At 41.3% G+C, this 12,608-nt stretch overlaps 1 protein-coding gene across 50 annotated transcripts in view; it reads right to left on the minus strand.

Moving 5' to 3' along the window:
• Positions 1-12,608, minus strand: part of SORBS1 (sorbin and SH3 domain containing 1) — a 252,720-nt gene that overhangs the window by 64,558 nt on the left and 175,554 nt on the right. For 27 of the 50 annotated variants that reach the window (XM_074002273.1, XM_074002256.1, XM_074002270.1 and 24 more), the window contains 4 exons: positions 9,391-9,438; positions 9,140-9,269; positions 6,665-6,779; positions 783-866 (listed from right to left, as the gene is read on the minus strand). In XM_074002273.1, coding sequence (XP_073858374.1) covers positions 783-866; positions 6,665-6,779; positions 9,140-9,269; positions 9,391-9,438 — 377 coding nt within the window. The remainder of the gene's footprint in view (positions 1-782; positions 867-6,664; positions 6,780-9,139; positions 9,270-9,390; positions 9,439-12,608) is intronic. The other 23 variants (XM_074002258.1, XM_074002272.1, XM_074002263.1 and 20 more) reach the window with 1 other exon arrangement.

Below are 12,608 nucleotides of genomic sequence, written 5' to 3' on the forward strand. Positions count from 1 at the left end.
GCTATAATAATTAAGACTTTAAAGTAACTAGAGTTTTAAAGTCAGTTTCCAGTTATCTCTAGAGGAAGGATGAGCTCAATTCTCCCTTCTATTTTATATTCCTTTGGGTGCAAGGCTAAGAAAATCCTCCTTTAAGTGCCAAAAGTCAATTTGTACCAGAGCCGATTCAGAGAGATCATGGGGCAAGAGTAGGCTGAATACTAAATATGCTCAAATTTCTTACTCTCATTTCAAACTTTGGGAAATAGAAATCATCCCCTAAAAGTCACCTATAATGGGGTTGCATTTGTGGGTCACATCTGTGTAAAGAGGTCCTTGTTGGCCTGTTCTGGGACTTCATTTACATATGTGCTTTTACAAATGCTATTTAAAGCAGAGACAATGCTGGTCTTCTCAGTGTGTAATGCATTTTCAGCTTGTCTTTCACAGGCCATAAAGACTTTGGTCAAGGAAGTGAACCAATGACTGAAATAATGCCATCCACAAGGCATGTGATACTTGTTGTTAGTCGGGGGAGGTCTAAGACAAGCAATGATTATTATTTGTGTTTCTCTGGGATATTCCAGCAAGATATACTTCCAGAGCTCACTATCCTTTCTCAGTGAAGTAAGGCAAAGGAAAGCTTAGAGGTTGTAGTGAGAATAGACAATCCCACTACGGACAACTAACATGACTGCTCCCTGCTTTCTGAATTCCTTACAAACATCTGATTCTTTAGCAGCAACAATGCATCCACAGCATTAGTTTAAAAGGTGTATAACCACTGAAGCTATTAAACTTACCGGTTTCCCAAACTCCAATTCCGAAAAGAATTTATACCAAGGTTCATTCTTTAAATCTATCTCTTCTGGGCTTATATCCCGACTCTATAGGGGTTGGTGATAGGGAAATGGAAGAAAGAGAAGGATAACATTATGCAAAGATTACATAGGAACAGGCCAGTAGAGATGCAGTGGTTTCCAGGTATATACAGCAGCTGCATTCAACAGCAGCAATCATCTGTTTTTACTGACAACAGCAAAAACAGGAGGGAGAGGACAGGTTTACAAAAACAGGGAAATTGAGGCAGGGGACAGTGAGTGAATCATTCTCAGCCCTAAGGCAGAAGAAAATGGACTACAGATGGACAACTCTGTACCACACTGCTGCCTACACAACAAGTCTGAATCTGGGCATAACAGCATTCCGCAATAATCTTCAGTAATGTCGAAGAAAAGAAAGCCCTTTACAAAGAACTATTAGTTATGAGCAAATTACCTGGTGAGCACACCAAACATTTAGCCATCTATGCCAGTTGAGTAGAGCAGATTTTTATGGGCTAGTACAACTTTAGTACTTATTTGCAAAGCCACCTTAAGGTTTTCGAAATAAACGCAAATATTGACACTTTATAAAAGCCAATTGGTTAATACTGCATCTTTAATGGCACATGAGTAGGTAGGAAACCATGTCCCATACATAGTAAAGTGAAAGTGAAAAATGATATAAGTAAAGACAGAGGACACAGTGAAAAAAACATTTTAAACAAGCATCCATGGTGGATGAATACAGACAGAATATACTTCGTATTTTAACAAATAAATGTTAAAGAATTGGGAAAAAATAAAGTAAAAGAAAAGCTAGACAAGACAGATAACAGAACAAAGGGGAAAAAACTTCTGAGTTATGTGACAAAAATAAGTTAGATTTCTCACTTTATATAACACTATGAGGTATCAATAGACTGATAATTTGATTCCATGGGATATAATATTTAACCAAATAAAGTTCTGGCACCTATTTCATGGAGTAACACGTGTTTCTGGAAGAAACTCGTTGGAAAACGAACACGTGCAAAGCAAATCAGGTTTTCCCCTTAATAAATTGGAGAAATGTTTACATCAGGCAAAAGTGTTTGAGGTTCATGACTAATTAAATATGTATATATGTTTCAAAAAAGTTTGGTAATCACGAAAAGAGAGTTGGGGTGATTTTCTACAATAACCTGAAATATAAAATGCATACACTTTCTACTGAGATTGAAAACACTGCACAACAAACTTCACTACTTCTGGGCTATAACATCTGAGGTAGGGGGTTGCCATGTCTGGTGTGCAGGTCTTTAATGCTAGTGCTTCACAAACCAGCTCTTCTTGACTATACTTTTCTCACAACATAGTTAGCATCCCCTTTGCAGCTTGTAGAAATGGCTGCTAACTTTCTTAGTGACCTTTACCAATCCCTTTTTCTAAGATCTTTAAAAGAATCTTTAGCATTACTTTCACTTTTGCTACAGGTAGAGGATGATATGGACATACAGCAGGGAACCTTCCTTTAACTGAAATCAAGCTAGGTTGAAATCGGAGGGAAATACATACTGAAACACAAGGCCTGTCCTCCTGCATGCAGATAAAACCTCCTCCAGTTGTCTTTAGGGACTTAGGGTTTAAATCCTGAAGGAGAAGGCTTGCTCTCTCTGTAGTAAATGGATTCTATATTTATTCAATTCAGCGAAAGGAGGTATGATATGTACAAAAACACAACTATTCAGGAGTGGCAATTTAGACACTGGGACTTTCTAGATCCTACTATGATGGGGTTTCATGAAATCTATTTCATGTTTGTTATTTTTACAAAGATTATTTATAAACTGCCCTCTGGGGATGGTTAGGCTTTTTTTCTCTTTTCTTAAATAAAATGTACCAACTCTTTTGGGAAACTGCCTGAAAGTTTTGGTACTCATGATCCCGAAGTAATTAACTCATTTTATTCCCAAAGGTTGTCTGCAGATTGTTTTACTGTGGAGGTTAATGCTGTGCCCATAATAGAATCAGGAGGTTATGTCAAACAGCGATGGGTGAGAGCAACCAGCCTCAGTCCTTTGAGCTGCCCAGAGATAAAGCTAAAAAGGTGATACCACACAGCCCTCACATCTGCATTTGATTCTGCCAAGTATAGCTCAGCTGTGGATCCTGTTATGGAACAGACCAATAGAAAAACATCCTTCTGGACACAGAGCAGGAACTCTGGCCTGGCAGACAAGGAAAATTCCATAACGCCTGGGGAAGTTCCTTAGTACCACAGGCTATTCTCCCAGCTCAAAAAAAAAAAAAAAAAAAAAAAAATCCTTGGAAAAGGGCAGGTAACTCACCAGAAAATTGCCAGCTTCTCCTCAAAGACAGTTTTGCTTCTTGAATAGAAGCCAGAGACCAGCTTCAAATTCCAATTAAATAAATCACCTGAATGTGGTATGTCTGTGTAGTACTTTATTAATATTCATAGTTACTGTACCCATGTTATCACATTTGACCCACCCGATCTTCCAATTCCTAGTCCAGTGTTCTTTACACTATACCACATTCCCCTTTTCATATTCCACATCACAGGGGGACAGGCCCACTAAGTTTGCGATGACACCAAGCTAAAGCAGGGCTAAATGACCACGCTGAAAAGTCAGGGAAGGAACTCAAAGTGAGGGTGAACTGGGAAGAAACCAAGCTGCATAAATCCCCTTGTTTTACACTTCCAAATGTATACTGTGTCTGTAATCACTCTTTTAATATCTATCTGTCCTACTACACACACACACACACACACGTATATATATATATGTATTTAACTGAGCTGAACTTCTGTAAGAGACTTAGAGGAAGGTATGATGAAGAATGAGTCCTGAAAAAGGTCATTTTTAACAAAGCAAGGACTGACCAATAGATCTCCAATTCCAAGGCTAGAAGAGAAAAAGGTATCCTACTATGATAAGAGGGGACCAAGCAGAGATAAAGACCCTCATACGTGCCAGGCTTGGTGGCTCAAGTCTATAGTCCCAGCATTTTGGGAGGCCAAGAGGGGTAGATTGCTTGAGCCGAGGAGTTTGAGACCAGCCTGGACAACATGGTGAGACCCCATCTCTACCAAAAAAAAAAAAAATTAGCTGGGGCCAGGCACGGTGGCTCACGGCTGTAATCCCACATTTTGGGAGGCAGAGGTGGGCGGATCATTTGAGGCCAGGAGTTTAAGACCAGCCTGGCCAACATGGTGAAACCTCATCTCTACTAAAAATACAAAAATTAGCCGGGCGTGGTGGTGCATGCCTGTAATCCCATCTACTCGGGAGGCTGAGGCAGGAGAATAGCATGAACCCGGGATGCAGAGATTGCAGTAAGCTGAGATTACACCACTGCACTCCAACCTGGGCAACAGGGCGAGACTCCGTCTCAAAAAAACAAAGAAAGAAATTAGCTGGGGATGGTGGTGCATGCCTGTAGCCCCGGCTGCTTGGGAGGCTGAGAGTGAGAGGATTGCCTGAGCCTGGGAGGTCAAGGCTTCAGTGAGCCATGATCACATCACTGCACTCCAGCCTGGGTGATAGAGTGAGACCCTATAGCAAAAAAAAAAAAAAAAAAAAAAGACCTTCATATGAGTCTTTCAAATAGATGACTAGGTCATCAAGGTTGTAAGTCTTCTGTAGGGAGTTTTGAAGGCAGTACAGTGTTTCTTCCATCTTTCTGGAATGATTTGAGTATGCTCCAGGGGCAAGGTGAGCTCCAGGGCAACCTCTCCTGCTAACCATGCATAGATGTGCCTATGAAGTCACAATTTAAATTGCCAGAGTCAAGCAGACATCAGTACCTCAAATGGAAAAAGCAGTTTTTCTCCCAAAATGAGGTAGTGCGTATCTGAGAGCAGGCTTAGATTCTACATCTGTCACTAGTGAGTATACTTACCCACAGTTAACAATGCAAGTGTGTGTTTTGGGGGCGTATGCTCAGATTCTGGCAAACCAGATACTAGATACCAAAAGCCAAGACTCGCATGCTGAAACTCACACTTCACCTTTTCTGTCCATGTGATAAAAATAGCAGGAAATGAAATCAAACATAAAGGATGAATTCGACTACTGTGAAGGGCAGACTGTCAAAAGATTAAGATTCAACTAAAACTTCTCTTTGGAGGAACAGAGCTAAATTGGGTGAAACTATTGGACATTCCTACTCCGCCCTGGCCTGCCTTTGGTGTTCAAGCCCCATTAGTGGCTTGGCCTAGGGCTTGGTACTACACAGAGCAGCTTTGCAATCCATGTGCATGCTCACCACCATTCTCCAAGAGGGCCCCGTGGGGCACTATGTGTTACTTTTCAGGGTCTGTAAAAACAACGTAAATGATCCCAAGAAGTGTGGTATGGAAGATTCTCATAAACTACTGCAGTATCAATGAGAAAAACAAAACTATGTTGTCTTTCCTAGTTCTCAGTAGTGGTTAAATGACTAAGAACCAGGGAAAGGAGCTGGAAACAAAGGAGAAATTGAGAAAAGGGAGCCTTCAGTAAGAGCCATGAAAAACTATAAACGGTGATACTGCCAAGACAAAAACACCCAAAGGTCTACAGAGTCCCTGAAATCATTTAAATGTATTCATATGTAATGGTGGGTCCCAGACTTATTATTAATGTTGGAAATAAACCCAAGGAGCATGACTTTCTTTGCAGGGGCACCTGGGTGCAAGGTTACCTTCCACGTTTCTTACGTACGGTATCTTCTAACAGCAGAGAACCTCCAAAGAAGGGCAGTGGTAAAATTCTGTGCTCCTCTCTGAACTTTCTGCTTGAAATAACTGTGGTGGATGGTGAACGCTACAGAACGACAACTCCAAGTATGTCTGTGACCTGTTGACCTTTTTTCCTAATTAAAATGAGTTATCGTTCAGTTCTTTTAGAGATGTCACATTTTTATCTCAGTAGAAGTCAAATCGATTCTTCTTTCAAAACATGTAGAGCCGAAGAGGCAAAGGGAACATAATTGGAGCCTGCATTCCAGAGGCCTGATTATTCTGCACACATTGTGGTGACCATATTTTAATAAAAACCAACCCCCAGCATAATAATTCCATCCTGCTGTCCCGCTGGAGGACTGCAATGTTTATGAAGCTTCGGAGAACCCCTTAACTAGGATCACAATTCCAAACCAGCTTTTCCTAAGGAAGGGTGAATAAAAGGACGCGTGATTGGCAGGTATGAAACTACTGAATGTGTAAGAATTCTCCCTGCTTCACAGAAGAGGCTGCTTTTCCAGGGGGGTCTGCTATATGCATACACACCATTTCCCCCACTCAAAATTGCTTAGGGATGTGAACTGTTATAGGGAATCATAAACCAGGTCGAATATGAAATTAGTCCGCAATATCGCACTTGTCAGAAAAGGAAGACCTAAAAGATAGATTCTAACAGCCTGGGGCCTTTTTTCCAAGTCACAACATCCTATTAGTTATGTAGCTTTTAATGATGTTCTAGCAACTTGTACAAAATTTATGCCTGTTCAGAGTCACTTAAAAAAAACTGGACTTCAGTCCACTTAATGACAAGCCTGATAAATGAACACTTAGACATTTAAAAAAAGACAGCAGCAAAATCAATCTTTATGTTAGTAGAAAAATTAATATTAGTTAAAACCATGCACAAAAAGAGCAACAGAGCCACAGTAAGAGGATTTTTTAAAAGCAGACTCGCGGGACTTGTTTTATGAACACCTGCAAAAATGAAAATGGTAAAAGTATTTCATTTTTGTCATTATCTTCAAAACAAAGCAAGTCTGTCTCAAGGGGGAAAGAATGTAATCCAACTGCACAATGCATTCTGATTAAAGAACATGGGCAAGGTGAGACAAAAGAACTTTAATATGCACATTACCATCTTTTCGTTGGTCAAAACGGAAGACTTGCCCGGCTGATATTCGTAAATGCTTTTGGGCTCTGCACGGTATTTTCTTGTATCTACTTTCTTATCTGGGGGTTCCCAGTCATTTCTGTAGAAAGAAAATTCTATTAGAGCTATTTTCATGACAACTGGCATTCGCTTCTGACACAGTCTGACTTTGGATGGCTGCAGTGTAATCAAAGAACTTTATATCCAAAGCATAAAATCGGAGTCAGGGTGAACAATTTAGTTGTGCTGGTTTGCTTCTCAAAACAACCAGTTAAACTTTGGTGTTCGCTTCACAAAAGGTTTGAGATGTCCTGTGCTCAAAACCAGGCACCAGGAAGGGGAGAGGAGAAAGCAACAGGAAAGGAGGTGGCAGCAGCATCAAAGCTGGCTCTGGAAAAATCTTTCACCTTGCTTCACTCTCATGGGCTTTTCATTCCACAGACATGCCTGTACTTCCCACTCACACTAGCGCAGTGAGAAAGAACACAGGTCCTGGAGCCAGTTGACTGTGGTTCAAATCCTGCCACACCCCTTGCTAGCGAGGTGATCTTAGACAAGTATTTCACCTCTTGGTATCTCAGTTTCCTCATCTGAAAAATGGGGTTGTTGTAAAGACTAAACAATTTACATGAGACAGCGCATGTAAATCACTGGGCAGAGTACCAGGCCCATGGTAACCACACAATAAATGTTAGCTGCTACCATAACTGCATTCTTCCCTGTTCCATACTGGAATAGGGAAGAGGTAACTGGGTTACCTCTTCACATTGTTGACTGTATCCTTGGCTGTACAAACACTTTTTAACTTGATATGATCCCATCTGTCCATTTTTGCTTTGGTTGCCTGTGCTTGTGAAGTATTACTCAGGAGATTTTTGCCCAGACCAATGTCCTGGAGATTTTCCCTAATGTTTTCTCATAGCAGTTTCATAGTTTGAGACCTTAGATTCAAGTCAGTAACCGATTTTGATATATGGTGAGAGACGGGGGTCTAGCTTCAGTCTTCTGCATAGCCAGTTTTCCCAGCACCACTTACTGAAGGGACTGTCTCTCCCCCAGTGTGTGTTCTTGGCACCTTTGTGGAAAATGAGTTCACAATAAGTGTGTGGATTTGTTCCTGGGTTCTCTATTCTGTTCCATTGGTCTACATGTCTGCTTTTATGCTAGTACCAAGCTGTTTTGGTTACTATAAGCTCTATTTTGCAAATTTTTTATTTGTGCATTACTGTATTTGCTCTGTGATTATATTAAGTTTTTCATGCAAGGCTGTAAACTTCTTGAAGGCAGATAATGATTTTTATATACCTATATCCTTCCATAATACATCTGCAGAGAACACACCCAGTGGGTTCCGGATGAAGGCACCTATAAGGGATTTGCAGGTATACCCAGCTTTCTTTTCAAATTAATTATCAAACCCCTCAGGCAGATGCCACTTAAGTTTGTGTGGTGCTTTTAAAACAGCCATTAATTTGTCTATGAGATTGGAAAAGGTACAGAGGTATGAAATTGGATGTGTATTTAAGGAAGAAGTAAATAATTTTGTTTGGCCAGAGCCCTTTGTGAGTTGAGAAGTGGTGTAAGTTGGGGCTGGAATATGCATGGAACACCTGTCCAAATAGCATGAGAAAGTTGCTTCAGAGGGCATTTTTAGGGATAAGAACTCAAGTCAGGTGTTTGGGACCAGCATAGCCAACATGGTGAAACCCTGTCTCTACTAAAAAAACACAAAAATTAACCGCAAGTGGTGGTGCCCACCTGTAGTCCCAGCTACTTGGGAGCCTGAGGCATGAGAACTGCTCGAACCCAGGAGGCAGAGTGTTGCAGTGAGCAGAGATCGCACCACTGTACTCCAGCCTGGGCAACACAGCAAAACTCCATCTCAAAAAAAAAAAAACCAAACAAACAAACAAGCAAAAAAAACTCAAGAAAAAGAAAACTGTGTTGTTTGGTGCTGGTGTTTTAAGAGATTTATTAATGTCGCCACTAGAACAAGTCCAAGGCTTATGTCTCAATAATACATGTTGTATGAGTAAATGGACATTAAAAAGTGTGGCTTCTTTTTAAAGTTATAGTCATTGCTATGAATATGTGAACACAGTATGCACAAAGAATGTGACAACATGTGACAAATCTTGCAGTTAAGATTTCTCTTGTGAAAATGTAAAAAGTGATGATAATGATAGTCAATATTAATTAAGCCCATACTCTGAGCCAAGGGCTACCAGGAATGTTTACATGCATTATCTCATTTTATCCTCGCACTATCCTTACTAGGAACCACGCTATTTTTATCCCCATTTGACAGAGGAGGACATTGAGGCTAAGAAATAAGAAGTAACTGCTACAGGTGACAGGGGACAGACTCAAATTCCACATTCCTAAGAATGGAGGCTCCTAGGTCTCAATGAACACTGACGAGGCCCAGGCTGGATGAATGAGAGACAAGCGGGCACTTACCTTTCTGGGCTTGACTTCAGTGAGGAAGAGCGGGCTGGGAGGGGTAGCGTGGCCGACCTCTTGACTACCTTCTCACCATCAATGTAGCTCATCTCACTTTTTGAGCGAGGCACAGAAAGGGGAGATTTTGCTGGAGAAAGAGTGCAGATAAAAGACTTAAAACTCACGAAAACTGAAAACAGGGTGATTATCTTCCTTCATCCACCACTTTCCCTTCCTCCCCCACAACCAGGTTATTCGAAGTCACTTACTGTCTTCAGAAAACGAGTATCTGGGAGAGTACAGATCTGAATCATCATCTATTGAACAAAACAAAACGTAATCAGGAGAAGTCTGGCGAAGGTAAGAGAACCAAGTTGTATGTTCCCCATTTCCACAGTCCGGTACAAGCATCCAGCCCCACTAGGGATCCCAGCAGAGAGAGGTAGAGTGAAGCGCCGGAAGCTACACCACGGCAGCGCACGTTTGAGAGGAGCAAGGTTTGTAGAGCACATCCAACCAAACCTGTAGTCCAGGCAGGGCAGTCACAACTGGCGGATGCTGCTGCCTGACATCAAGAAATGCATGGGGACAAACAGCCAAGGGTCCTCCTCCAGAGGATCCACACAACCAAGCTGGAATGCAGGGTCTGGGTCTGGCTGAATGGGAAGTAGGGGCTGAGATGGATCCCCAGCTGCGCCAGCTCAGTGTATGGTTAAGCCCACCAAGTTCAACAATGTCTTGAAAGGCCTCTTAGCAGGGCCTCGGGCTGCTACTGGATGGGAAGGAGATGCCCAGAGGGTGGGTTTTCTAGCTCCTTGCCTCAGCTTTGACCTGTTTTATATGGTAAGCTTTCATACACATCATTAACAAAGAAGTTCTGCAGCTAAGGGAAGAATTTAAGAAAATCCTCATCAAAATTTGTTTTGATTCCACCTCAATCTGGTTCCCTGAGTAGATTTGTTTCCTTGGAACACAAGAGACCCATGGTTAAACGGCTTCCTCTGCAAAGGTACTACTCAGAGTGAGTATCTAAACTGCAACTCTGGAACAAATCAAACTCACACGTGTCTCTATGGTGGGAGGTGGCTCTCCAAAGGCATGACACACATCCCTATGTAGGCTTGACACTGGGTTCTAAAACTTGCAGAATGTATAAAGATCTGAACCCCTTGTGGAAGTGGTTGTACTTTCTGAACTAAAAATCAGACCACAGGCACATCGATGGGAACAGGTTTTTAAAGTGGGACTGTCCCGAAAATGCATTCTATCTAGTCACTACATCCATGATGATCCCTCCAAAGCACTACTCCAAAATGAGTTAGTCTGAAATAGCCTTTCCCGTGTTCTAACATCTTGCTAATCTGGATTCAAAATTCACATACATGGAATGAAGACCCAACTCCTTCCCTAAAGTTCATGACAACTTTAGCAAAGCACATGAACTAACCCGCAAAGACAAGTCAAAGAGTTCACTGTATGGAGGTGACTTCGTGTTAATCAAGTCCTTGTTTCTATACAAATCATTTGAAGTTTCAGAAGAGACAAGGCCAGAATATTTTGTAAAATATAAATAAGCTAACATTGCTATTAGTTCAGACAGCCTCTCTAACAATCACTACTTCTTGTCCCCTCTTTTCCCCATTTTTATTTGTCTCAGGTCTCCCTTGGCCCAAATAAGGGACAGGCATCAGGTACCAAAGTGCCTTTTCCCCTACTTCCTTCCCTCACTTTTAAGAATTTATCAATATCAAGGTTGAACAGGGCTTAAGGTTTTTTTCCTACCAATAAGCCTTTCACTATTTTAAAGTGAGTGTGTAAGCTTATTTATCTTCTAAAAATAGAACAGGGGAAGGAGATAAAGTGGGATCCAGAAAAAGATTTTTTGAAAGATTATTCTGAAAAATTGTGTGTTTCCAGTTTTTTGTTTTTTTAAACAGAACGTCTGATTATACTGACAAAATGCCATGATGTCAAAGAAAACTAAAAATGAGCTTTGATTACAGGGACTTGATTAGAAAAAGTGCTGTAATGAAAATGCCCGAATGAAAAGTTAGCTTAGTTAGAAGCTGATGTATGCACTGCTTAAAATGTAGCCTAGCATTTTAGCTCAAAACCCTGCACATCTCACGGAGAAATTACAGCTTATTAGTAGATGATGAGATGAAGGTTAATTTATAACTATTACCTGGTTCATGAAGTAAGAATCAAAGTTTTCACTGGGTGGAGAGGAGTGGCATTTAAATATTCAGAGGTTTTTTTTTCGTCGTTTTGTTTTTTAAGCCTGAGCTCTTTAAAAAATGTTTCTCTCTAGAGCTTTCTAACGTGGAACTCTAGAAGGTTTATTAGAAGAAAATAAGAAATACTGGTTGAGTGTGGTGGCACACGCCTGTAACCCCAGCACTTTGGGAGGCTGAGGTGGGTGTATTGCTTGAGGTCAGGAGTTTGAGATCAGCCTGCCCAACATGGTAAAACCCCATCTCTATTACAAATACAAAAATTAGCCAGGCGTGGTGGCATGCGCCTGTAGTCCCAGCTACTTGGGAGGCTGAGGCAGAAGAATTGCTTGAACCCCAGAGGCGGAGGCTGGGGTGAGCCAAGATCATGCCCCTGCACTCCAGCCTGGGTGATGGAGTGAGATTCTCTCTCAAAAAGAAAAAAACAAAAAAAAAAGGATGAAGAAAATGAGAAATAGTTCTTGTAAGATGGGGAAAAAAATAGCACTACTTGGGAAGTTTAACAGTGTATGTACTTTGAAAAGGAGAAGGAGAAGCAGGAAAGTTGGAGTTGGGGGATGCAGGTAACAGAGGCGTCTGAAGAACTGAATGGGCTTAAAGCTCCTTTCTTGGACGGGACTGGTGGCTCACACCTGTAACCCCAATGCTTTGGGAAGCTGGGGAGGGAGGATGTCTTGAGGCCAGAAATCCAAGACCAGCCTGGGCAACATAGCGAGATCCCATCTCTACAAAAAATTTTTAAAAATTAGCCACGCATGGTGGCGCACAGCTGCAGTCCTAGCTACTTGGGATGCTGAGGTGGGAAGATGGCTTGAGTCTAGGAGTTTGAGGCTGCAGTGAGCTACGACTGTACCATTGCACTCCAGCCTGGGTGACATGACAGAGCAAGAGTTTCTCTCTAAAAAAAAAAAAAAAAAAGCCACTTGTTTCTTATTCAGTGTCGGTAGAGAAATCTTACCCACGCCAGGTTAAAACGGAGCAGGGGAGTCTCTGTGAACAAGTTTTCATTTCTCTCAAAGATCCACAGGTTCTGATATGTGGATTTCAGCTCATGAACTTTTAACAGGACAAACTGAAGTCATATAGATTCATCTGAACAACTATAACGCAGGACAAGTTCTAGGGCATGTAAAATCTATTCTTTTAATTTTTGATGCTTGTCTTGTAAATCTAATGCAAGAATATTTTACCTCAGCTTATGAATAAAAATAATAATTATAGCTCCCATTGTTAAGTGACTAACAATGGCTGGT

Source organism: Macaca fascicularis, chromosome 9 (genome assembly GCF_037993035.2).
Source record: "Macaca fascicularis isolate 582-1 chromosome 9, T2T-MFA8v1.1".
NCBI lineage: Eukaryota > Metazoa > Chordata > Mammalia > Primates > Cercopithecidae > Macaca > Macaca fascicularis.